The 27,838-nt window shown below is 37.3% G+C and overlaps 1 protein-coding gene across 1 annotated transcript; it reads right to left on the minus strand.

The window, feature by feature from the left end:
- Positions 1-232: 232 nt before the first annotated feature.
- Positions 233-27,764, minus strand: NINJ1 (ninjurin 1). Its single transcript, XM_026677248.2, has 4 exons — positions 24,094-27,764; positions 11,746-11,974; positions 4,758-4,913; positions 233-3,247 (listed from the first exon to the last, which is right to left on the minus strand). Exons 1-3 carry the CDS (start codon positions 24,541-24,543, stop codon positions 4,762-4,764), a joined length of 831 nt encoding a protein of 276 aa, XP_026533033.2. The 5' UTR covers positions 24,544-27,764; the 3' UTR covers positions 233-3,247; positions 4,758-4,761.
- Between the last annotated feature and the right edge of the window lie 74 nt (positions 27,765-27,838).

Raw genomic sequence — 27,838 nt, forward strand, 5'->3', positions numbered from 1 at the left:
TTGTTTAAGCCTGTTGCCTTTCCAGTAAGTGTGTGTTCCTGTGTTACAGAGAATTTCCTTGGGGAGGAAGCCAGTTAGAACCATTCAAATCCCTGTGCCTAGACGTTTACCACTAAAGCTAATATAGCTAAGATATACAACTGATGTTATCCTTACTGTGCACACCAGATTTTGTTTTAAAGGCTTCAAATGAATCATAATCAGTGGTGCCTAAATAAAAAATGCTGTGCACTTTTATCAAAATTGTTTATTGACCAGCAATGAAAAGAAAATTAATGAAAACAGTGTAATGCAATAACAATCTAAGTACAGGATTCTACTGTGAATAGGAAATCAGAATCATGACAAGTTGTGTCTCTAGTACAATTTTTATAAGATATTTATGATGTGCTGTAATCCAAACCATGCACAGGATGCCAGATTGAGACCAGCTAATTTACCGTCGATTTATCAGTTTCAATGACAGGGCTTGGATTGCATAGTCATGGATACCTTTCTTCATTTTTTTTGACACCCCTCACCCTCACAGCTGTTTCTAGTTTACTCTATTGCTGACATCAAGCAAGCAAATCAGTATGCCGTAAAAAATATTTTGCAAAAATCTGTGACCTAAATTTATATTCTATTTTAGAACACTCCTCACTTGTAGTGCCTAAACCAATTGTACTTTTTAGTTAACATTTTGATTTTATCACACATTAACTATGAAAAACAGCAGGACATTGATTACACTGCATTTTAATATAATTTATTAAAAAATATAATCTACAAAAAATACCTGCTCTTGCTGAAGCAAGCCGTACTTAATTCAGTGGGATTCATTTCCCGGTAACAATGTACAGAATTACAGTTGACTCTTATACAGAAGAAGCAACCCTAGTCATGCGATTTATAAAGGCAGTAGCTGTAAACTGACATTCTGTAACCTTTTGATCAATTTTCATATCCAAACAAAAGAAAATCTTTCTTATTAATAATAAAACCCAATTATTTTCACTGAAAATAAAACAGATATCCAAATAAATTTCTGTCTTTTTTGTTCTCTATTTTCTTGCTAGAAAAAGTATCTTATTCTTTAGAATCTTATGATTATAATCCTGTTAATAGAAAAATACAGCATCTGAAATGGTAAAGGAAATGGCTTCTATCCTCTGTCTAAAATAATGTGCGATATACTATATATTTAAAATGTATATATTTAATGAATCAAATTTTAAAAAAAATAAAACACATTAGTGACATTAGATCTGTAGGTAACTAAAAATAGAGTACAGTTTGTGCTCACAAATGATAAATTAGGAAAAATATTCACTATATTTTTAAAGAAAAAAATATAGTATATATAATATATAATATTCTGTAAAATTTTAATTTACTGACTCAGTTACATTAAAATACTTTTTAAAAATTATTATTTCTTATATAGTTTGACTTTAAAAAAAGCTAATGAGAGAATGATAATGAGAAAAAATGGATATAATCAAAATTTGGTTCTCATCTTGTGCATAGGATAAGCCTTTCTATTTCTACTTTAGTTTTAAAATTAGCAGTGCAGGCCAGAGAAGAATGCACAGTGACTTTTTAATTGTGTTAGAAAGATCCATGAAGAGGTATGCACTCTGAGGTGCATTCTAGAATGAGTCTTTGTCACTGAAGCAGGAAAAATGGGGGAAATCTTGGCATTTCTCTATTCAAGTGTTGACAAGCTATCTTTAATATAAAGAAGATAGACCTATCAAGATTTTGCAGCGAGAAGTAATCCTTACTAAAGCAGAAGATATTCACCATGGATGGACCATGTGTGTGAAATTTATTTATTCATTAAATTTAAATGCCACTCATTTAAACCTGCAGCAACATTTTAGGATTCTTTCAGAATGACTGCACCACAAAAGGAATAAGAGATATACTTTTTATATTCCTGTTCTTCACAAATGTCAGGATGAAATGACATTATTATCCCTGTACTTACTCTGTTTGCCAGTAACTTGGAAAGTTGGAAGATGTTTTAAGACACTCAAAATGGTGTATCTTATGGAAAAAGGAAAGAGTTGAGGATAAAATTGCTATTCTGTCACACATGACAACACATGTGTTTGATTGTTCCCTTAGTTTATGGTAAAGTAGATGCACTCAAGCACACACACACACACACACACACACACCTAGCAATTGTGTGAAATTACATTTTGGATGCAGCTCAGAGTTTTGCACTGTTTTAGTCAGGTAAGCAAATTGTTCTGATCAAATATTATATAAAGATAAAATCTCTTAAACAATTAATCAAAAGCTATAATAAACAGCAATTTCAGAATCAAAAAATAAACAAAACTATATTATAATGCCTTTATACAAAGCTGTGATATGTTCACACAGTAAGGTCGTACATCATGCTAGACTATGGTTGAATGAACCATAGTTTATTGAGTAACTGGCTGGGTTCGCAAAATATTCTCAGACATAAATCATGGTTTACAAGCCATAAGGCATGGCTTCACACATCACATTTGTTCTAAGCAGACTACAGCATCAATGAAATAATACAAAATTGTACAATATATATTTCTACTTGAAAAAAAAGGTTGGACACCCACCTCTTTGGAACACTTGGAATGACTATCAGTGGCCATTAAAGGGAAGTGGTCTTTGTAAAATAAATGTTTGTTTGTCCTAACATTACCATCACTTTCTGCATTGATTGAATTCATTTTCTTCTTATCCATAGCACCCTATCAGATATAATTATTCACATGAAAGTATATAAATAATGAACAATTTGGGTTTTTTGTCTACACAATTCATTGGGATTTGAAAGTCTTGTAGGCAAAATTATTGTTTAATGCTGAAATGTACATGGGTCTTTCCCTACCTATGCGAAGTCCATGAGTTCATATATAGATGCTCTTTCTTGGTTCAGCATTTCTGTGAAGGCACAGGGACTGCACTTCAATAGTCATAAGAAAGTCTCTGGGATATACACTGAATTTTTTTCCAAAGCAATACTATTAGGTTTATGTGAAAAGTTCAGTGCAAGCATCTTTGGTTGCGACTCCTTATGCTACAAATTAAATTCAGTTTTCCTCCAAATGGCAGCCCGTTATTTTTATAAGAATAAGAATTTATATAAAATGGCCTTTCTGGAAAATAATACAATTCAAAGAAAGACATGCTTGTTGAGTTTCTTCATCCAAGTGAAACTGGCACAAAGTACAGAAATTGTCTTCAGAATTTTAAAGAATGTTGGTCTCTGGGAGGAAAAAATGAAAAACCAGTTAAAAGGGTCGACGTTGCAGCTTGGTTATTTTTATTGAAAGTAACCCCTTTAATTCTTTTTCCCTATTTCATCACAGAATATTCAGACCAATTTCTGTAGAGAAGGTGATATAAAATAAATCTACAACAAGAGAAGAGGTAGTGCTGTCCCATAGTTGCCTTGTACATACTTAATTCTCAGAATCAGTTTGATAGAAATGCATGGCTTTAAGCAATTAAGTTTGGATCTTGTCCATAAGACAGTTTGGTGCTGATTATTTTTCATATTCCAACCCTTTTTCTATCTCATGAGCAATGCAGCACTTGGTGGCCTAAACTATTTCTTCCAAATGATTCTATAATCTGACTGTATTTTCAGTACGATGCTAGAAAGCTTTGGGTTCATAAAAGTCCTTCTCATCTTTTTATACATCAGTCTAATGGAAATAAAAAACTTTGCATTCATTTTCAACTAACTGAGATTTGTTGTTATCTGTACCATTGAACAAGCAATGGTTTAAGTTAGTTGTGGTTTAGGGAAATTAGCCAAGTTGATTCCAGTTTATTTGTTAATGTTATCAACCTACATACTTATCCATCAAAACTCATTTAAAATCAAGATTAAAAAGCAGAGACAGAATAATTGAGTTGGAAGGAACCCTGGAGATCTTCTGAAATAACATCAATGTTAAGTAACACCTCAGTGTCCTGGTGGAGTAGCTTCTATAATCACTCTGCCATAAGCAAGAAGGCCCTGATTCCTTTTTTATGTTCATATGGAACATAAAAAGTCTTTTCTGTGTATCTTAATAGTTGGCTAAATATAAACAGAAAGATGTATTTTATGAAATGCTGACTAACAGCTGTTGTTCCATGGTTTTACCATATGCAATTAAATTAACTGTAATTAATTAAAAATGGAAAAAAGAGTTTATGGAACATGAAAAGGAAAATATTCTGATCTTCATGAGGAGGAGTTTCAAAGGAGAGTAATGCAATCTCTACTGTGGCTTGGGCACAGATATGAAATAAAGAATAGTATTACTCCTGAACCCATCTATAACACCTTGTACTCTGTAATACATAGAAATGGTGTAGACTTATAAAAATGTTTCTCTACAATAGGGGTGTCAAACTCAATTTTATTGAGTGCCGCCTCAGGGCTGTGTTTGACCTCCAGGGGGGCGTGGCCAGGGGCATGGCCATCTCAACATCACTTGTCAAGGCTCCGTTTTCAGCCATGATGGCCTCCTTCATCTCTCTACCAGCAAAAACTGAGCTCAGGGAGGCAGCGCCTGGCCTGGCACTCCTGAGTTCCATGTTTTCTGGCAGAGGCCTTGCGGGCTGGTCCTTCATTGTTTCCAGGGTGGCCCCACAGGCCAGATCTAAGTACACCACAGGCCAGATCCGGCCCATGAGCCTTGAGTTTGACACCCCTGCTCTACAAGAAGAAACAGACTTTTTTTCCAGACTTTTATGATACTCTATTCTAAACTGGAGCTTACCTTTCTATCCCTTCTTTTCTGGGAGAGACGGCTTCTGAACTCCAAAAGCAGTGATAAATATATTGACAACGACTATAATAAACACCAGTCCAGTGGCAAGGTTATTGAGAATGTCTAATTTGGCGTGTTTTGCAGGATTATTAAGGTCATATTTAACTAGGAAGAAAGAACAGTGAAAGAGATTATATTCTCACTAATGAACAATTACTTTTGGAAATGAAGGTCAGCGAGAGGAAGTAACATTTCAAAATTGCATGCCAAAGAAATTTTGGTGTAATTAGAAAGATGTGCACCAATGAGTATGAGGATCCTTTTTAACCTAAAAGAGAAAAAGTGGATTTCCACAGTCATAGTTATACACTTGGTATATGTTATACTATGGTATACTATTGTCACATGGTAATCATTATATTTCAATCAACCTGCTGATTGATACAACAAACACTGAATTCAGTAGTCATAAGGAATGCCATTAAGTGAACTGCATTTATCTATCAGAACAATATCTTTATACAACTGAAAAACATATTTAATACATGTATTACAACAGTATTATATACTTATTCAGTCTATCATTATTTTCCTGTCCAGGAGTGGAAAACCCTTTGGCAGCTCTCTAATCCAACACTTTCTTTTCACTCCTTCCTACTCAGACTTATTCAAAGAAGGATAAAGAAAAGAGGGCAGGATGTCTGCATGCAATACACTTAAAGAACAAATCAATCACACCGTCAAGGCCAACATCTTGAATTCATTGGCCATATACTGCTGACAACTCTGAAATAAATTGATTTGTTTTAAAGGACCAAACCTCCCTCCACTTATTTTCTGGTGTCAGAAATGAACTTTTTTTGTGAATAGTCAAGGAAGCAATCTGCCAGGCTCTACTATCATCAACTCCTTTATTTTCCAAGGACTGTGCTGTCATGTAGCAAAACCAGAAAATGGTTCAACTTCTTAAGAAGGTGCCAACAGTTATGATGAGTCCCTCCCCCCCACATACCCTAAGCAACCTTCCCACTTCAGATGTGAATGCCAAATCCCAGGTCTATGCAAACTTTCAGAGCCACTTCATAAGACAATGCTTCCATTTCCCTCCTTCTGAAGAGTATTGTTATTCCCCCCACTTTGCTATGCTGTTATAATATGCCACCCTTTGTTGCTAATATTATTGCCATAATCATATGTTTAGAATTTATGCCTCTATTCAATGAATATTCCACATTTTAATTCGGTTACTTATTAAAATGTATTTGATTTTAAGAATAACATTTGTAGGCAATACAGACTGGAATCCCCATAACTACCGTATTTGCCGGCGTATAAGACGACTTTTTTTGCCCTGAAAAACATGCCTCCAAGTGGGGGGCGTCTTATACGCCGGGAGGACTCCGACTCCCACTGAGCTTGAGTTGCAGCCGGGAGGAGGCTGGGGGAGCGGTGTGTGTGTGTGTGTGTGTGTGTGTGTGTGTGTGTGTGTGTGCGGGTGTCACTCACCACGCGCTGCGCAACCTTTCCCCTCTTCCTTCCTTAGCGGTGTGGGGAGGAGAGGATTCAAGATCCTCACGTGGCATCTCATTCTAGATCCAGCTGGGAATTTCTTTTCTTTGTTCCATTAAGCAACAGACTTCCCAGCAATCCCTGAGGGTTAAAAGTGCATTTTATGTAATAACCATCACAAATAGCGACACTTTCGGGGAAAGGATGAATTCTGTTCATACCTTGCCCTGTGGATCCTAGTTATGACACTTTCTTCCTATATGAAACCACAGAAACTAAAAAGTGGAAGTGAGCTTTATGAAATTCAGAAGCATAAGCATAAGAGAATCACCACTCTTACACAATGCATTTTCCAGGAGCTAGCACTGCAGTTAGATTAACACATTCAGGTATTTTCTCAGGCTGAGTTCTCTGGAAAGGAACATCAACCAGTTGCAGTAAGAGGCTTTCAAATCAAGAGACTCATCCGGTTTTAGAGCTGATATGTAGCTATTTCACCATAGCAATGGAGAGGTGGACTTTTTTTTTTAAATGCAAGTTTCTGTATGAACAATGCCAAGTTCTAAAATTTCAGGGGGAATAAAAGCAATTCCTTACATTTTGTGTAGATTAAACTATTCATTTCCCCTTTCATTTCAAAAAGAAAGCTCTTGCAATTAATATAGGCTTTTCTGCAGATAAAATCTATAGCACAGGCACCTAGGGGGAATTTTTAAAATTCAAGTTAATGATAACATCCTAGCCCTTATTTTTACATCTGTCACAATGCACATAAAAGAAGGGCAGGTCTTTGATATCAGTGGCACAGCTGGCATCCTAAATGTTTCTGACAACCCCTAAACCCCCCCCTCCAAAAAAAAAAGGCTCCTGATTTATAGTGCATCCAGGAGGGAAGTTTCCACACATTCTCAGTTCAAATGGCAAATCTTTCATTTTTGCTGTTCTGTGCCTTTCTTTAAACATTAATCTGGGAAAGAAGTAACATTTTCAAGTGGGCTAAAGTTCATTTGATCTCATGAAGACAGCAAAGACAGTTCCTGTCTTCCTCCTGCTTTCTCTCAGCCTGTAAAACAGGTAAGCTGAGATATATATACTGTTCCCAGCCCTCACAACCTAAAAGGCAGAAGAAAATAGGGGCGGGGGAGACATATAACCTAACTGCACAAACATGGACTTGGAACCATGATCAAAGGAAGAAACTGTGGAAGGCAGGGGGAAAAAACATTCTAGTAGTTAAGCTGACAGCTTCCTTTCTCCCCTTTTTACCCTACAATTTACAAGACTATTGAGAAGCCAGTGCCTTCTAAACAAAGTAACTAAGAAAAAAAAGCAAAAGAAAAAGCTATCGCTGTATATTGGAGCTCTCTCCACATGATAATGCAGAACAATCAATGCAAGAAACATTATTCATATTTTCTTCCTATCGCTGTCCATTGTATCAATCTCCCATGCTCAACCTGGAACCTGGAACCACTGAGAGCCTTTTAGGGCACAATGTTTCATCCCTACACAATCCCATCTTTTCCGGATATTTATAGAGGGTTCAAAATTCATGTTTCACAGAATACATTAATGTAGATAAAGAATCTTTCTTGTAAGTATTAAAACACCCATGTACTCCCAAAATTCTCTTTTGATGTCTAAGAATGGATACGTGGCACAAAGAACATTCTAATGGAGAATGCATTCATATCTAGGTGGAGTTATTTGTGACAATGAGGGAATTCAATGCTGTCAACATCAAAGAAGACACCGGAACTAATAAGCTAGAAACCTCCAGAGGATAATATTTCCACATACAATTTTTGTAAATGATGCACCAAGCAAGTCACACCTTCTGTGACATTATTAGACCTCAAAAAAAGTGGATATGATGTTCAAAAGTATGAAGATAATTTTGTAACAGAGAATGAAATCTATAAGGCAGGCAAAGGACGGCTAGTCTTAATTATCTTCAGAATGGTAATCTTTTAAAATACTTTACATCTTACATAGAGCAAATGGTAATAGAAATTATCGGTAGGAAGGCAACTACAAATTCAAACTGAATTGGTGCATAAAGTTTTAGATAAAATGTGAGTATCGTTCAACCAACTGGAAACTAATCACAGTGCTATTTGATCTATGAAGTTATCTATAAAGTTTAAAACAGTTACATTTCATTCTGAAAGTGAAATATTTAAATAAAGAGTAGGTTGGCAAAAAAAAGAAGAAGTTGAAAGAATAATTCTTTCAAAGATACACTGAGGTTACTCCAAGCCAGAATAATACAAGCTCATTTATGCTGAAAAGGCAATGCCTAAAGGGTTGAAGAAAGGACAACTGAGATGAGGTACTAGATATACTGAGAATCAGAAACCATGCAAATCATGAGATTTCAATTATTCCTTCTAAAGACTCCTAAAACAACTGAAATATGATGTTCTTTCATCATACATATGCAACAAGCTAAGACTATTTTCTATAACAACTAGAAATATATCATATATATTTACTAGGCAACTGGCCAATATAACATCGACTTTTAAAGTGTTCCTGATCTTTTTTTTTTTATTCTAACAGCAGTTTCACCATCTAGCCTGGTGGCACAGTATTGCAGTATAAGTGCAGTACTGCAGGCTAACTCTGCCCACCGCCTGGAGTTTGATCCTGATGGGACTTCAAGGTCAAAAAAAGTCAGTGAAAGAGGAAATAGGTATTTATGAAAATATGTATGGGATAATGAAACTTATATTTCCTTCAATTTTCCTTCAATATAAGACATATGGTTTATACCAACCCTGAAAAATATGAGTTGGAGAGGACCTTTATGCTCTTCTTGTGGTCTCCCATTAGTATCTCGTGAGCTCATATGGGACAAGTTTACTGAATCTGAAAGGCCTTTAGACAGATTCAGCAAGATATTTTGCACAGATATTTATCACTATGAACTGTTAGCATATAAACGATATCTTTATTACTGTCTGCTTCCAACACTGGATGACTAAGTTCCATTTCCTAATACAATGCTATTTAATACATATCCGCAAAGAAAACTATGTATGCATATAGAAAATGACAGTGTACTTAAAATACTTGTTACAATCTTCTAGTAGAAGACAAGTATAATTCAGTTTCTACTTTCAGTTAAAAATGTTATTCTGAGGTTTCTAAGCTAAAAGTAACTTCTTGGACACAAAAGTAAATATCTATAATCTTCTATCAAATGTATAATTTCCCAGAGCAAATGAATGATAATCTGTGATCCCTGAAAAAACAGGTTATGTTTTAGCCTGCAATCCCATAGACCTGATGGTTATATTACAATCCCAGTCCCAGAGTGACCACCTAGGGCAGTGGTCCCCAACCTTTTTTGTACCAGGGACCGGTTTCAAGCAGAAACACTTTTTCAAGGACCGGGGGAGGAGGCTTGGTTTCTCCGCCTCGTTCCTCTCTCAGTCGCTCTCTCGCTGCTCCACCAGCCCAGGAAGAAACTGCTTCAAAGAAGCCGGGGGCTTTTCCTGTCACCGCAGCTCCTCTGAAGCGCCCGTTCACCCCACCTCTCGCTGCCCGCCGCTGCGGTTCAACCCAGTGCTCGTTCTGCCTGCCTGCCTTAGTTTCTGGTTGTTTGGGAGTAGCTTCGGCTGAGAATAATAACTATTCGCCTCTTTTACTCAGCCGAAGCTGTTCCGAATCAACCATTAACGAAGGCAGGCAGGCAGGCAGGCAGAACGGGCACTGAATTGAACCGCGCATGGGCGGGCGGGTGGGGGTGACCGGGCGCTGGAGGAGCTGCGGGACAGGAAAAGCCACCCCGGCTTCTTTGAAGCAGTTTCTTCCTGGGCTGGTGGAGCAGCGAGAGAGCGACTGAGAGAGGAACGAGGCGGGAGGAAACCGAAGCCGCTGAGCCAGAGAGCAGGACAGGCTTCGGTGCTTCCTCCTCCCCTTCTTTCATTTGTGTCCTTGATCCCCGATCCCAGCAGCATTCACCGAAGGCGAAGAAAGCCGCCATTTTTTTAAAAAAAATATTTCTTTGCGGCCCGGTACAGAGTGCTCCACGGCCCGGCACCGGTCCGCGGCCCGGTGGTTGAGGACCCTGACCTAGGGGATACGACCAAACTCAGAAAAATGTTTACCCTTGAATAGAGAGTTCTGTTTGGAGGTTCTCTTCCCACATGGCACAGAAAGCTCCAAGACCAATTATCTCTAATACTGGAGGGTAGAAAGAGCTGTGTTGAGGTATGGGTCAAGAGAAGCTGTGAATATTCCTTAGTAATAACTCTAAAACAGCATCTCACCTGTGTTGGACTGGCAAGGAATAATTCTCTTCCATTCAAGTCTTGGAGGTGCACTGGTTAGAATAAACCTCCACTACCCCCCAGTATTATTGCAGGCTAACTCTGCCCATGGTCAGAGGCTTGAAGTTGACTCAGCCTTCCATCCTTCTGAGGTTGGTAAAATGAGACTCTAAATTGTTAGGGGCAATATGCTGACATTGTAAACTGCTCAGAAAGTGCTGTAAAGTACTATGGAGCAGTATATAAGTCTAAGTGTTATTGCTGTTCAAACCAATAAAACTGATGTGAAAGAAAAACCTATATTCTTGATGTAGTCCCTCTATCTGTCATGAGCCTTTTAAGTTTCTGAAATGATGGTTACTGTTTCTGGCTCTCCCTCTTATAGCAGGAAGGACTAGTATCATTTTTAATTAATAATTACATCACATGTGAAAATGTACAAATATCTGTCATGCATACTAAACTCTGAAAATGGGGATAAGAAATTCTACAAGAAATCTGAGAAAATATTGGGAGATCTTTTCTCTCCCATGAGAAATGTTGTATTATTTTCCTGAAAATGAAAGATTATCAAATTCATTGTTCATGGTGCTAAAAAAAATCTTTGAGACAAGGCCTTTATGTATTACTATTGGATGATTACTCACACCAAATGATTTCATAGAATTACATCATTATGAAAACTATACTTCTTTATGTAAGAATCTACTCATTCCTCCTCCTATATACTAGAAACAAGCAGTACACTACAACTCTCAAATGTGTTATTCTTTTGAAAAGGATTACCATATCCTAGAGATTAGTGTGACCAAGATCCTACCAGCCTTTAGCAAATTGCTGAAGACCTGGATGAGCTTCATGGGGAGCCACAGGCTGAATGGCCCATGAGACAAGATCTTATAATATTGTAGCATGCTTGTTGGATTTGTACTTGGTAACCACTGCACTTACTAACTGTACTTACACTGAATTAACCTGACACTGTATGCCATACACTAAATAAATAACCTCAGCAGTTACAACCACATGGAAAGTAACACCTTAAAAAGATTAATAAAAATAGTTTTTTTAAAAAAATACCCTGAGGCTATCAAAGGGGAGTTGGCTATAAAACACTTTGAAAAATGTATTTCGCTATTAAAATGGTAACAGCACCATAAACAGTTATGCTGTGGCACAAAATAAGCAATGATTTAGGTTGCCATACATACCAAGGAATATTAGGAGCACACCAACTACAATCTGAAGTGCAAGTGAGATGCTGATGAGAACAATCAGAGGCATATAAAATCCGAAAGAGGGTCCTTGCTCCATCACAGCTTTCAGCTGGGATGCGTTGGCCATGAGCAAAGCAATATCCAACATGCTTTCGGCTGCACTCTTCTTATTGGCATAATGGTTCATGTTAATTTGTCTATTTGCCCGTAGCCATCTTCCGCCCTGAAAGACAAAACATTTCAAAGGCCTTTATCAGCAAGGATTCAGATAACATTATAAAGATGATAGGAGTGGGAAAATTAATAAGTGATGAAAAATGAAAGTCTTAAGGAGTTGGCCATTCACATTGTATTTGTTAAGTTCGAGAATTAGTTACATGTTCAATGTTTAAAGTAAATTGAACACAGAGCAGGGGGTGGGGGGAGGGGAGGGAGCACAACCCTTTACTTACCTAGGAACAAGTTGAAAAAAAACCAATGAGAAGTGTCAAAAGTGCCAATCAGGCGATTTATGGAGCATTAGTTGTTGTATAAGGACAATCGGTGGGCAGGTTGCACCCTGATTTGCATTATGTGTAAATTGATCCAACAGTATTGTAATATCTGAAATATACTGATTCAATATACCGGTTCATGGGCCAGTACCAGCCTGCAGCCTGTTGAGAACTGGCTACACAAGCAGTGGGTGAGCGTGTGAAAGTTCATTTGTGCATGTGCAGGAGCTAGATTACAGGCATACAGCCATCCCCTCCACCCTGGTCTCTGGAGCCAGAAAGGTTGAGGACCATTATTTTAATTAAAAATATATTAAAATGGAAGAAGAGAGAAGAAAAAACAAATAGCATTCACACCAGGAATGTAACTGAGTCTTAACATGACCTATGTTTGGGAAATGACAGGAAAGAGTTTAAGTGCCCATGCTTTTGCATGTTTTTCTTTTTTTTTCTATTTTATAAAAGTTTTAACTCTTTTGTTACTGGGGAGAAATATATTTCTTTTCTAAACACTTTTTAAAAAACTATAAAATCAGAATATATTTCTGATCATTCACTCGAACAACTTAGATCATGGCTTAGCCAGTAAACATCAAGCACTTAGCAATAGCATACTACTAAACACACAAAAAGCTGAGCCAAAAAGCACTTTCTATGGAGACAAAACAAGTTTCCAAGTTTCCTCACTTACATCAATTTCAGTAGAATTTCTACAAATTCACTTCACTAAATTAATCATTTTACTAAGATAAAAAAAAGTTTTACAAGATCATCAAATCAAATATTTAAATAGTAGCAGGTCCCATTTGAAAAGAAAAAAATACTGGATGTCCAGCTAATGTTTTCATGGTAGTGTTTTGAGAATGGTTAACTGCTGAAATGACCTCTCCCCCATTTGACACTTTCATATTTATTTTCCATGTAAGCTATAAATTGCCCTACATGTTTATGTAGTAAATCTGCTTGAGAGTTAAATGGTATAAAAAGTACTGAAATAATTGAAATGTCAGCAAGTGCAGCAGCAATATAAATGACTGGGGAAAAAACCCCATATTAACTCTGTTCTTTTCCCACACAGTCAAATAGAGGAAACAGGCATGTTGTAATATCCTTTTGTCAGGAGTTTCTGCTGTTTGCTATTTATAACTGATAAGACCTATGAAAATAAAGGATTAATCCAAGAGCAAAGCATACTGGCACCAAATAGCACTCAAACATGCAAGAGTAAGGTGTTACCAGCATGTGCAATTGTCCTACAGAACAAATGGTGGCAGATACAGATAGTCCTTGACTTACAGCCACAATTGAGCCCAGAAATATAGCCATAAGTCATTGGGGGTCATTAAGCGAGCCACCCACATGGTTGCTTTATTTAATGACCACAATCCTGGCTCTCCCTGATGTGGTCATTAAGGTAACTGGATTTTCTTTGTTTTCTTTGAAGACATTTTGCTTCTCATCCAAGACGCTTCTTGAGTTCATGAACTGAAGATGCTTCTTGGGTGAGAAGTGAAATGTCTTCAAGTAAAACAAAGAAAGTCTAGTTGCCTTTTGAAAAAGCAACTTTAGAAGAAAAAAGAAAAATACAGTAAAAAAAGAAATATATACAGCAATAAATTTCTCATGCATCACAATAAGTATAAACAATTTTAATAATTTAGCACCTTTTTAAAAAGTAAAACAAATTACATTTTCTTTCCATAACCTATCTCTTATATATAAACAAATTCATGAGGCCTCGTTATTTCAATCCTGATGACAATAAAAGTCCATTAATAGTTACCAGAAATAAGAACATATCTATTTTAACCTTGGTCAAATAAGCCAAGTTTATATTCCTTCTTTTTACTTTTAATGATCTTGATTTTTAGTCCCCACAAATGCCCTAGAATTTGATTTATTTTTATTTTTTTATTTGTCCTTTCTCACCAAATTTTTCAAAGCTCTAACAAGTCTCTAGTATAGGAAAATTATTCAGGACATTCTCTTGGTTTGTTATTTGTACTTTTAATTATTAAGACATCAGAAATAGGTTGCACTAGAGGACCTCCAAGCTCCCTTGCAATTGTATTATTCTGTATTGAATAAGACTTTGCAGAGAACTAGATTTGAAGAGAAAAATGTGATTTCAGTCACACCTTAAATGCAACATATATTTTTCCAGGATTTACTGGCAGTTGTGCATGACAATCTTGCTAGCACAGAAAATCTGTTTTAACAAGTTTCCAAAGAAGATGTGTGTGTCCCATATGCATTCTATATCACATTTAGCGTTTTGAATCCAAATCTTTGCAAAGCTCGGGTTTTTATACCCCTGATGAGGCAGCAAGAAAAAAATGTAGAGATCTTTTCAATAAGTTGAAGCTATATCACGACTGGATTCTCCCTTTTCCTCCAATTCATTTTTCTGCACTATAATTTGGCATTCTCTGTTAACGTTTCCAGTTGAATCCTAAAATGAGCAAGGGCTTGGACTCAAAGACCTCCCAGGTCCCTTCCAAATGTGTTATTCTATCAGTATCATTCTCTTAAATTCAGTTTCACTTTGGGGGTTCTAACAGCTTATTCACTAGCAACATTTTTGAAACAGTAGCTTTGTATAACCATTTTATTGCTCTTCAAAATATGCCTATTGTTATTTACATTTGCCATATTTTACTCCTAAAATTTCACAAGTGTCATTAAGATAAAGTCTGTTGTAAGACGACATGGTTCTAATTGATAACAGAAAACAGATAATCAGAGTTGGAAGGGACCTTGTAGGTCATCTAGTCCAACCCCCTGTCCAAGCATGAGACCCTACACCATTTCTGACAAATGGCAGTCCAATCTCTCCTTGAAAGTCTCAAGTGATGGTACTCCCACAACTTCTGAGGGCAAGCTGTTCCATTGGTTGATTGTTCTCACTGTCAGAAAGTTTCTCCTTATTTCCAGGTTAAATCTCTCCTTGTTCAGTTTCCATCCATTATTCCTTGTCTGGACTACAGGCACTTTAGAAAATAGCTTGACTCCTTCCTCTCTGTGGCAGCCCTCAGATATTGGAAGACTGCTATCATGTCTCCCCTGGTCCTTCTCTTTACTAGACTAGCCAAGCCCAGTTCCTGCAACCGTTCTTCATATCAGGCTTGTTTCCATCAAACATACTTTTAATGAAGTGAGAATTATAATCATGTTGAACTCAGAAAATTAGCATTTTAACATTCAAAATTTAATTCAATTATTGGAATTATGCACCAGAAATATGTATAAGTATTCACAAGACTGCTTTTGCAATCAAGATAACATTTACAGCTTACATATAAAATTGTTTCCCTAGTTAAGACACATATTTAGAATTGCACAGGATATTGCTTCAGGGGAGTATTCTTCCCCACAACTTCCACAACTTTGCAGCATTTCAGAAAAAAAAATCCTTCTAAATATTTTTTCAATATTTTTGTCAGAAAATCCATTAGGTGTAGAAAAGAGCAACAGTGAGAAAAGGGTTTGTTTATTTAATATTTTAGGTTAGGTGGAGCTTAAGTGTTAAACCACAGTGGGAGATTTCATCATTTAGCCTATTGCTAATGTAAATATTGACCTTTTAATATTAAAAGCATCCTTTCATGCTTTTTTCCCTAGACTACAGGTTTGTGGAACAACTCAAGTCTAGCCTATATGAATAGTAACTTTGTAGGTTAAGATGAAAATGACTGGGTGTCACTGAATAAGAACTATAAAATGAAATATTTGTCTTTTATGAGAGAAACTTTAACTCAAAGCAATGGCATTGAAAGAGGATTCATATATTCCACCAAACACTTTCTTTGGATTCATCCTACTATAGTACTATGTAACATTGCCTGGAAGACTCTAGTCTAGTAGGTTTGTCTGCCATATTGAGGATAACACTGAAAATAGGTTTTTAATGGATGAAATTGAAGCTTTAAATCCCTGCAAGACTCAACCTACCATCACCAACCTTCCTCCCAAAGAATCACCTTTTTTGGCTCCATTGATTCTGACTTAGCACAATCTGTGAAATGGCTTTTATGTTTATTTTCTATGGGGTCTTTGGCTTGTTTCAGAAGACAAAGCACCCATTGTCAGCAATCTTGTAGAATTTAGGCGTGTATATATTTTATTTCCTTCTTTGTTTCCTTCTTTGTTCTTATCTCAAAGGAATACATTAGGCAAATTAAATGAAAACACCTTTAAGTACACTAATGTAATTTAAATGAGAATTCTCAATTGTTTAATAACTACAATGAACTGCTTCTTGGGATTTAAGTCCATTTATATATACTTTTCATTTAGATATTTTAACATGCTATGATTTAACATGCAAAAAAGGGCTGTGTAGGAATTAAACTATCAACACCATACCTAAATACTATGCAGACATTTTCATTTACATAAAAAGCCATTAAAATGTTTAATCAAATTCTACTCTGCAAAAAATGCCTTTTAATGTTTTCCTTTCTGCAGAATGTGCTTTATAAGACATGAGGACATCCAAGCTCTTCAACTACAAAATGCCAATTCTGCAATTTTTCTGCACAATTCCTTCATCACAAAAAGGAAGCTGAAAGTAGCATTCACAAAATGGATTATTCATTCCATCACAGATGAAGCATCACTGTTGTATGATTTTTTCCCCCCGTGGCACAATTTTTATGCCTGGACTGTCATCTTAGCCTGAATTAGGACAGTTCCACAATTATATAATATATATTCCATGAAGAATTCACCTCACTGAGACTGTTTCCAGCTGTTAAACTTATTACAACAAAGGATAGGATTATTAGATAGGATTATCAGATGTCTGAACAGGCAAAGGGAAACACTGACAATTGGAAAGGAGAATAAATGGAGAACAAAAGGAGGACAAACTAACTATTTAATTTTTATGGTATCAAATTACAGTGAAAAACTGAAAAAAATGTACTTAACCCTACATGTATATGAAATTACATTTTTCAATATTAGAAAGGCTGGTTTTTCAATCATAAGAATCTACCAGACCTGGTAGGAAGCAAAAGTTCAGAGCTTGTTAACTTTCCTGAAGAAAACCTACTCCAACAGCTGGACAATATTTGATTTTAAGACTAAGCCTGCCAGACATGTCCTCCTTTTGCCAGAAGGCTGGTAATCCCCAGTTCCAAGTTTGGCATTTGCAACTTCATGAAATAAAATAGAAAGCTGCAAAATAGACCAATCCCATAGACATTGAGAATGCTTGTAGTATGAGAATTACAGACAAGTAGACAAATTTGGTCTTTAAATTCAGTGGGAGCCCTTGTTAGACAAGGTGTCCTTGGCTTATTTACATATATTGTTTAATTAATTGGCAATACAGCTGGACTCTCTTAAAAAACAAAAATATATACTTAGGTGCAAGCTATTTTCTTATTAAAGAATGCCGATACAGTTAATTTAATAAAGTAGTTAGTTAACTACTTTAACTAACATTAAACCAAATAAGCAAACCTTTTTCCTTTTTCTATCTTTGCCATTTGCCCATTTGTTCTAAAGAACTCTCAAGGTAAAGAAATGATGCAACATATAAGCAATTCAGTTTTAAAGAAAAACTACCTTATTGGAATGGTAATTCAAAAATGTTGTTTAAGATATTAGGAGAAATCAGTCCCAATAATTAAATTATCTTGGGAGATATCAGAAAAATTCTGTAGAATTCTGTAGTGGCTTGTCAATTATTACAATATGCCTGAACATGAAATAACAGCTGGGTAAGTGGAGAAAGTAAACAAGAATATGATTCATAGGATTAATGCTATGACACGTGCATTTTCTAATTTCACTTCTGGCTGGCATAATTCATGAGACTCAAAATCATCCAACTAAGAAGCAGACAGATTTAAAAAGCAGTACATAAACAAACTTTTACAGATGTCATAGTTCTGTCAAATGCTCAAACACACACATCTGGCATGTCCTATCTCTGAGAAATTATTTCCTATTTGGTACCAAATAGGGAATAAATTAACCTATGAGGATGTAAATAAGGTATTTGAAGAAATATAACCTATAACCTCTCAGCTTGAGTTTGATATTTCGTGAGTGACACAAGCTAAATAGAGTGAATGACCAAATATAAGAAAAAAGTCACATTTTTCTGAAATAGGAATTTGCTTCAGACACGAAGACCCTTTTATAGAATCCTCGTACTTATTATCCAATTCAAATATCTTTTTTTTCTTGCAAGGTAAAATCCTCTTGATTTCATATATTCCTGAATTATACGCTTGCTTTGGAACCATTTGAATTCTGACATTCTATAAGACAAACATGTATTTTCAATATGACTGATGTTTTAGTGAAGTCTTATCAAGTCAAACTTGACTCCTGATGACTTCGTGAACATGGTAGTCCTCAACTTATGACCACAATTGGAACCAGAATTTCTTTTTTTTATAAGTTTTTTATAAATATAGACAAAGTTTTATAAGTTTTTTATAACAGACAAAACAATACATAAAAATATAAAACCATCTTTCAATCTAGCATCTTGTAATAACTTTAATTTTATTCTTGCTTTTTTCCCGTCAGAAATATTTCAGCACTATTTTATTCAACTCATCAAAATACTCTTTCCCTAATCTAATTGGAATTGTCTGGAACAAATATAAAATTCTTGGTAAAATATTCATTTTAATTGTTGATATTCTCCCTATTAATGATAATTGTAAGTTTTCCCATTTTGCCAAGTCTGTCAGTCTGTTGCTTGAGTTTATTATAATTATTCTCCTTAAGTGTGCCACATCTTGCTGTCAAATGTATTCCCAGGTATTTAACCTTATTTGTGACCTGGATTTCCAAGACTTCCGCCAATTCTTCCCTCTGTTTTACTAGCATATTCTTCATCAGAATCTTTGTTTTATCTTTATTTATTTTTAAACCAGCTACCACTCCATATTCCTCTATCTTTTCTATCAACCTAGTTGCTGTTGCCAGTGGGTCTTCTAATATAAAAACCAGGTCATCTGCAAATGCTTGTAATTTGTATTCTTCCTTCTTAATTTTCATTCCTTTTATTTCTTTCACTTCTCTTATATCTCTAGTTAGCACTTCTAATGTTAACACAAACAACAGAGGTGACAGCGGGCAACCTTGTCTTGTACCTTTCTTTATAGCAATAGAATCTGTTAATTCCCCATTAATCATTATCTTTGCTGTTTGATCATGATATATAGCTTCTATGGCTTGAATAGATTTCTTACCAAAGCCCATCTGTTCCAATTGTAATAACATAAATTGCCAATTTACATTATCAAAGGCTTTCTGTGCATCTAAGAATATCAAGGCCATTTGTTTTTCAGGATGTGCCTAGTATTCCAATGTGTCCAGGATAGTTCTCATATTGTCTTTAATATGTCTCTTTGGTAGAAATCCATTTTGATCAGGGTAAATAAAATTATTTAAATATCATTTGAGTCTTTCTGCCATTATTGAAGCAAAAATTTTATAGTCTGAGTTCAATAGGCTTATGGAATCAGAATTTCTGTTGCAAGCAAGGCAGTTGTTATGTGAGTTATCCTGATTTTATTACTTTTTTTTGCTATAGTTGTTAAGCAAATCATTGCAGCTGTTAAATGAATCAGGTGGTCATTAAGTAAATCTGGCTTTCTCTGTTGACTTTGCTTGTTAAAAACCACATGGAAAGATGGCAAATGGTAGTCATATAACTGGAGGATGCTGCATCTGTTATAAATACAAGCCTGTTGCCAAGCTCCCCTGAATTTTGATCATATGAATATGAAGATACTGCAATGTGAGCACTGGTTGTTGTCTTTTTTGGTGTGCCATTTTAATTTCATATGGTTGCTCAGTGAATTGCTGTAAGTCAAGAAAAATATTCTTTAATGACTCTGTATTCACTTAATGGCCATAGTATTTGCTTAACAACTGTCCCCCAGTCATTAAATTGGGTCATCAGGGCTTAAAACAGCAATTCCAGGCTCTATTACTGGTTGTAAGTCGAGAACTATCTGTGCTTCCAGATTACATCAATTCAAAAAAGGAAATTACTTAATGTGTGACTTTGAGGCATGGATCTGAACTGAAATAAACAAATTTCTTGATGAACAAAGAAGATAGCATAGGAATCATAGAAATCAAAGCCTAAAACTTGTGTAAAGTTATCAAATCTCACAAGATTTCAGCATTCTCACTCCAAGATATCATGATATTTTGGCATTCTCAATGAACATCACATTAGATTTCAGGCAATTATACTAATATTATGTGATTTGGCCTTTTAAATTTTTTAATGTATGTGTGTTCTGCTTATTATTCTCTGGATGGTATAAAGCAGACAGAGTAACTCCACAAAACATCCATAACAAAGTCTTTTTTATTGGTTCATCAGGTATCCTCATAACTCACATTTGTGATGAAGTTCTTCGTAATGTCCAATCCTTTGCATATCTGTCTTGTAGTGTAGAAAGATAAAAAGGTCTCAACCCCATGATGATTGAAGCAGCTGCATGGTATGGTGGTATGGTGGTTTCAGGCAAGAATGAGGGAGCCTCCCCCAACCCAACAAGGGTCAATTTAGTGATCAATCAGGATTACAGATGTGGTCACGTGGCATGGACTACATTTCCCAGGATAGCTTTAACTACATTTACCATGATGCATTCCCTTAAAGGGACAGCTCACAATTCCTAAGTAATTATCCCAAATCCCATTAACTCTAAACTGCCTGGACAGCACAATGTGTGAAAATGGGGGGTTGTGGATAACATGGCAGATCCCTCTACACTGATCAAGAGAGAACCAGTTGAGAATTGGAGATTGTCATCAGTCAGTAATTTTCTTCCTAATTTAAAAGCAAAAAAGTCAAAAGAAATCTGGTAGCACTTTTTCCAACCAATGCATTTTATTAAAATTAATTAATGGGAACAGATACTACACTAGACTTGTCCCAACTTTTTACCACACTGTTTCCCTCACACATGGCTTTCCTCCTAAAGTACAATGTCTACGAAGCAATAAGAATTTAATAGCAAAGAATTTCTGATCTCCCCTTAATAAGGGATTCATGTTATTTCTGAAAAAAAGAAAAGTCTTTCTGAAAACACGGCTTTCTGAAGGCCATCCTTTTAATGTAGGGACAGTAATGATTTAGAATCCAGAAAAGGCCCTGCTACAATTTATTATCCCCAAAAACCATAACCATATAGAAGGGATTGTGAGAATTATCTCAAAATGTCTAGAGGGAACCTGTTGCCAGTTTCCTTGTAGAAACTGATTTGCATTCTGAACATTCCTAGAGACATTGCCATGTGTGTGTACATTAATTCACCAACCCATATACATTCTTGATGTTTCTGAAAGAATTACACTGCGGAGCACACATCTTCTTCCCAGAGACCTTTCCTACTGAAGTTTGGACGGAATTCCGTCCCGTCTCCAAACAGAAAAGCAAATGAGAGAAAAACCTATCTGGTTTTTGAGAGCTTGGTGGCAAGTTTAAAGGATTTCACTTCACTAGGTTTGTATCTTTGTCTCCCTAATTTCCTTTTGCTGTACTGATGTGATAAGTAGTGATAGAAAGTTGGTAACGATCCCAGAGACTGACTAGCTAAGGCAATATTTATAGACATGACATTTAATGCTCTTCTTTCCCCCACCCATTTCCAGTCCTGGCTTTGAAAACAGATGACAGGAAGGAGCCATGGTAAGCCCCAGCATAAAGGATACCCAGTTCATTTCAACCATGTGATTTCTATAAAACTGCTGAAGGAGTTCTAAAACAGTTTCACAGAAGGCAGATAAACTCTTTTTTTTCCCTTGGACCCTGTAATCCCTTAATTCGGGATGATTTTGTTAAAATCAAAAAACATAGAAGCACAGGTGACTGTAGCCCTTTCTTGCATAACACATTCATGTGTTACAAAAAAATCCTCTGCCTGAAGTCAGTCAAAGTATATATAAAATTATTTTCTTCCAAAATAAAGTAAATGAAGAACTAAGTTCTCCACATGTTAAGAAGCAATTGAGGTTAGACTACATTTATACATCTCAGAATGAAATTCTGTTGAAGTGTAATCATTTTTTCTCAAATTGCAGAATGGATTGATAGAGGCTTATCATTTATTTATTTACTTATTTGTCAAATATAGATAGCTACCTATTTCACACATGTGACTCATACAAACAAAACAATTAAAAGCAAAGCCTGAAAACCAATAAAAACAAAAATAAACAAAACCATGGGAGAGCCCATTTAAAGTCTTACATGCATTATAGCCATCTCACCGGCTCCCTATTTTCATGAGATCCCCAACCCCCTGACAGAACCAAGTTTTAAGAAATTCCTGGAAAATCACTTGAGGCCAATCAGAGTCCAGCTGGTACAGTCTAGAACCTACAGTCGCCAACCTTTTGGACCTCAGGGACTACCAAACTCATAATTTTAAATCCTGCAAACCACTAATATGAATTTTGACTGACAGTGAGGTTGGTGGGAAAGTCGGTCCCATATTCCAGAGCTGCAGTAGTCACAAGACTGGCCCTTTGGTTAACCCAGAGCTCTGCAGAAAATGTAGAAGCAGCAGAGACCCTGGGAAAATCCCCCCCCCCAAAAAAAAAGAATGCAGGAAAATTCCCCACCCCATTTTCCTACCGGTCGATCATTCTTTATTTGGGATTGCAGGATACCGTCTCCAGCTCTGTTCTCAGGGGGGACAGAAAGAGGGAGAGAGACAGACTTCTGGCTTCAAGCAAGGAAAACAGCAGAAGTCTTTCTTTCTCTCCCCCAAACTCTGCCAGAAATGAGTCTTTGTGAGACTTGTTGTGCCAGCATAGCCTCTTGGAGCAGGATGCCTTGCAGGATCCCAAAGACTCATTTCTGGCAGAGTTTGGGGGAGAGAAAGAAAGACTTTTGCTGTTTTCATTGCATGCAGCCAAAAGAAGAAAGAAGCAAAAAGAAGCAGCCCGGTGGCCAGGCCAAGCCCATGGGGCAAGTGGTGCAAGTTCCCCCCTCCGCCCTTTCCCCCCCTCCCTCACTACCTCCTGTTGTTCACAATGCAATGTAAGTCTTGTGTTCCTGCAGGCCATGTGGGCGGCGCAGCCTTGTGTTCCCAAGTAGCTTGGATTAATCGCTTTGGAGAGTGCTTTGGGGTGACATTTCTCTGCGGACCACCAAAATTTTCTTGCAGACCACCAGTGGTCCCGGACCCATTGGTTGGCGACCACTGGTCTAGAAGTCCATCTGTCCCTAGCCTAAGGCTGTGAATTTCTTATAGTCTATAATTTCTTATAGTTCTTCTTCTTCCCTGAATGCCATATGTCACCTGGCCACTTGTTTGTCTCTTCCTGTGAATTGGTGGAAAGTCTTCCCAGTTCTGCTGTCTTCCATCCCTTTTTTCTTTTCTTTCCACAACTCTGCCCACTGGCATCTAGGCACGGGAAAACAAGCAGCCTCTTGCCAAGTAGTCCCCCCCCCCGCCTCCCGCGCCGCGTTCAATCTCTCCCAATCGAGAAGCCGGAAAGCCGCCCTCGTTGTCTACAGATCCAACTTCGCCTTTGGAGACATTCCAAAGCGAGACGCAATTTACGGGAAATCTCCGCGCCGGGAAGAAGCGGGGCAAAACGGCCCCTCAGCCCTTCGGGAGTGCCCCACAAAAAACGTCCGCCAAGAGAAGACCTCTGCCCACTTGCCTGCCAGAGAAACCAGGCCTTTCGGATACAAAGGCCTCCGCGGCGCCGGCTGACGAATCCCATGTCCCCGGGGCACCTTCGCCCAGCTTCCCGCCCAAAAGCCGCTGCCCGGTCGCGGCTGAATCGGTTTTTGTTCTCTTGGCTTGCCCACCGAGACAGAGAGCGAGAGAGAGCCTCTTACCTCGTCTGGAGGCGTCGCGTCGCCGTTGCCGTTCCCCATTGCCGTGGTCAGCCCGTTCATCTCGTGGCTGTCCGGGGTCGAGCCCATGTTGCTGCGGTAGCTGCGGCGGCGCGGTGCTAAAAATGAGGCAGGCGAAGGCGCGCGGGGGAGCGGAGACACGAGTTGAGCCGGAGTTCTTAAGCCGGAGTTCTCACGGCCGCCCTCGACCTGCTCGGGAAAGAGAGCGAGAGCGAGAGGGAGAGGAAGGGAAGGGAAAGGAGCGGGGCGAGCGCTGGGTTTCCCCTCCTGACTCGCAGCACCAATCCAGAGGCAAAGGGAACCGCTCGGCGCGGCTGCGTTGCTGTGGTGACCAGAGGCAAGGGTTTTTGGCCAGCTGTTGGAGGAATTTGTCCGGACGAGTGACCTCTGGCGGGGAGGGACTCTCGTAGGGAAGTGGGAATTCGCCCACATCAAGAGTTAACAGTAACACTCCTTGCCTGTGACGCCTTGTATCCTATGGGAAATTCCGAAGATGGAGACTGCCTTTGCTGTTCTCCTAATCTGTATCTTTCAATAAGCTCTGGGCTTTTTCTCTCTTCTGCCTCCAAGGGACCAGAGGGACCATTGTGCATCACTTAGGGTTGGGGTTTTTTGTTTTTGCCCCCTGGGGCTGTGGGGCACTAAATGCAGTGCAATGTGGGAATTTATGGATTAACCTGTAGCCCTCTGGGTGGTGATTCAAGAAGAAATCGGGTGTACCAGCCCAGTTAATACATTCTGAATTAAAAGGAGTGGGGGGTGGGCGGGACAGGACGACATGATAGCAGCATTCCAGTGTTTGAGAGGCTGCCATAAAGAGAAGGGGGTCCATTTATTTTCCAGAGCACCAGAAGGCAGAACAAAAAACAATGGATTGAAACTAATCAAAGAGGGAAGCAACCTGGAATTGAGGAGAAATTTCTTAACAGCGAGGACAATTAGCTGGTGGAACAACTTGCCTCCAGAAGTTGTGGGTGCTTCATCACTGGAGGTTTTCAAGAAGAGACTGGACAGTCTCACTTGTCTAAAATGGTATAGGATCTCCTGCTTGAGCAGGGCGCTGGACTAGAAGACTTCCAAAGTCCCTTCCAGCTCTATTCTGATTCGGAATTCTGCTTCTTCTCATCTATTGGTATCTTTTTTGGGTGCCAAGGTAGAACTTTTATAGATAGTTTTTATTACAGTATTACTATAGCTCCCATAAAGGGTGGTGAGGAATTGGAAGAATTTCATTTGTCAAATTTCATTTGTCAAATTATTTCATTTGTCAAATTTTTACGCAGTCCATCCCACCTAAGTGACTCTGGGCATTGATTCATACTTTTTTCTGCCTTTTGTCCACTCAAAATTACACTTACTCTCTTTTTTTAAAAAAACAAGCGGTCTTTAGTCATGGATGATGGGAAAGAAAAAATCTAGAGGGGATGGTCTAGAAAAGCATTTTGTTTTGCTCCCTTCTTTCTGCTATTCGTGTGGAAACAAATTAGTCAAGAAAAACGAGAGAACAATGTCTGAGAACTGGTCCTCTCTTGGATCTTCCACAATGTTCCTGATTATGCTGATTGTATGGACAACCTTTGTAATGCCACCCCCAGCTGCCTCTTTCACTTTCATGAAGGTGTGATTTCTTCTCGCATAACATAATAATATACACCCCATCAGTGGTGGGATTCAAAAAAAATTACCACCAATTCTGTGGGCGTGGCTTGGTGGGCCTGGCAGGGGAAGGATACTGTAAAATCTCCAGTCAGAGATGGTATTTGCCAGTTCTCCAAACTACTCAAAATTTCCGCTACCTGTTCTCCAGAACCTGCTGAATACCACCTCTGATGCTCCATATTGCAATGTTAAATGTTATCAACCCCTTTTTTTCACAAGAGACTCTGCTAACCCTCAGAGTTAAAAAGGGTTCTTTTGAATTTTTACCTACACATTGCAAGCCTATTTTTACTTACTTGAATTTCAGAAAAAGTTATGGTATTTGATGGGGTGTAATTTTCCATACAATAAAGAAAACCATTTTTTTCCACTGTGGCCTCAAATATTATGTTTTATTGTAAGCACTTTTAGCACGGCAGTCTTAGCCTTCTGTTTAAATTTAAGAAGACATTTTTTTCTTCTTCTTAGTCAAGGCCATTTCAGTATGCAGAGTATGAAATACACCCTTTCAATACGTCAGTCCTTTTTGATTTGGCTGAATTACTTGGCAACTTGTATTTTCAGGTAGGCAAAGAAGCCTCTTTGCAAGGATAAAAGTCTCTCTCAAATTCAGGGATCAAGTTCGTATCAGCTCCACACCAAACTTGGATGTCTGAATTTGGAAGCAACACTGCAAGATGAATTCAGAGGGAATTATATAAATATAAAGGGAAAAGTTTAAAATGCTGCAAAAAGCCCACATTTGTTGTGGAAAAGTTTTGCCCTGTCTCCTTTTATCCAAATATTAATGCTGCAATGCATTCCAAAATACAAAGCAACTTCAAGCTAGAAGCACAGCAATCTTTTGCTTGCTTGAAAAAATAGAGGTTTCTGGGAGCAGCTTCAATCCATGAAAAAAGTACAGCTTACCCCTTCACTCTTGCTTTTCCTTTTCCTTTTTTTCTGAGTAATAGCTGTCACATATACAATACAACCACAACATTCCATGTTCTGACCCTTTCAATAAGCTAACTGTCTAAACAGAGGTCTAAATATTTATAAACACTAAATCAGTTGGAGTATAAAGAAGAAGGAAGTTAGAAATTAAATATTTATCTTTCCCAAGCAACGTATTTTCCTTTTTTGTTTTTTCTCTTTTAACATTTATAAATAACAAATAATACAGAAGAGTTTAATATTAAACATTAAGCTCAAAGTTAGAAATCTTTCTCATAAAATAATTCAATGCATTTTGTAACTTTATCAATGGCATACTTAGTATTAATTGTATAATGTAAGCAACTTTATGTTAATTACATTTTACAAAACATATTTAACATTGAAATAAGCTTTTTTTTTAATCTTTAAATGTTTAAACAATCTGTATCATTGCAGTGTTAACAATTTCTGGCTCATTTGTGAGAGCACAATTATTATAAAATTATATTTTCAGTCAGTAATTCTACTGCATGTTGTGATAGACACTTTCCATATTGTTTTGTGATCCATCTAGGCTAATGGTATTACTTGGTGATTATATTAGTCTTTTAAATAAATAAAATAAGTTTGGTATAATTGTACCTTATAAAGCAGTTGATAAATTGACTTTTTGCTGAATAAATTGAATTCAGCGTTTGCTTTTCTAAATAGTATGTTCTATATAAACCTATTTGTACAAAAGCAGAAGAGGAGGAGGAGGAGGAGGAGGAGGAGGAGGAGGAGGAGGAGGAGGAGAAGAAGAAGAAGAAGAAGAAGAAGAAGAAGAAGAAGAAGAAGAAGAAGAAGAAGAAGAAGAAGAAGAAGAAGAAGAAGAAGAAGAAGAAGAAGAAGAAGAAGATAATACTCTTCAACTGTCTTCTCTGTAAATAATCCTGAGCAAATACTGAAATTCAACAACTTTTTCAAAGATGCAATAAATAACTAGCTTAGCTAGGCTGACTATTGATTTTGTTTAAAAGATCTCTATGGATTGCTTTCTCTTGTTTCCCATCCATTTTGGCTCTCTCAATAAACCCTTTTGTTATATAGAGAGATTTATTACTACTAGTTCAACAAGGGAATTTCTCACTAAGACCATTGCTATGTGCAA

Source organism: Notechis scutatus, chromosome 2 (genome assembly GCF_049901735.1).
Source record: "Notechis scutatus isolate UNSWTSFEM ecotype Mainland chromosome 2, rNotScu1.2, whole genome shotgun sequence".
NCBI classification, from domain to species: Eukaryota; Metazoa; Chordata; class Lepidosauria; order Squamata; family Elapidae; genus Notechis; species Notechis scutatus.

What these genes read in the sequence shown, in the direction of transcription:
- NINJ1 (XM_026677248.2), bottom strand. Translation starts at nt 24,543, where the DNA reads ATGTGGGCGAATTCCCACTTCCCTACGAGAGTCCCTCCCCGCCAGAGG. An exon ending in ACGCGACGCCTCCAGACGAG is followed by an intron (nt 11,975 to 24,093) that starts GTAAGAGGCTCT and finishes TTTGTCTTTCAG; the next exon opens with GGCGGAAGATGGCTACGGGC. An exon ending in TGTGCTCCTAATATTCCTTG is followed by an intron (nt 4,914 to 11,745) that starts GTATGTATGGCA and finishes CTTTCTTCCTAG; the next exon opens with TTAAATATGACCTTAATAAT.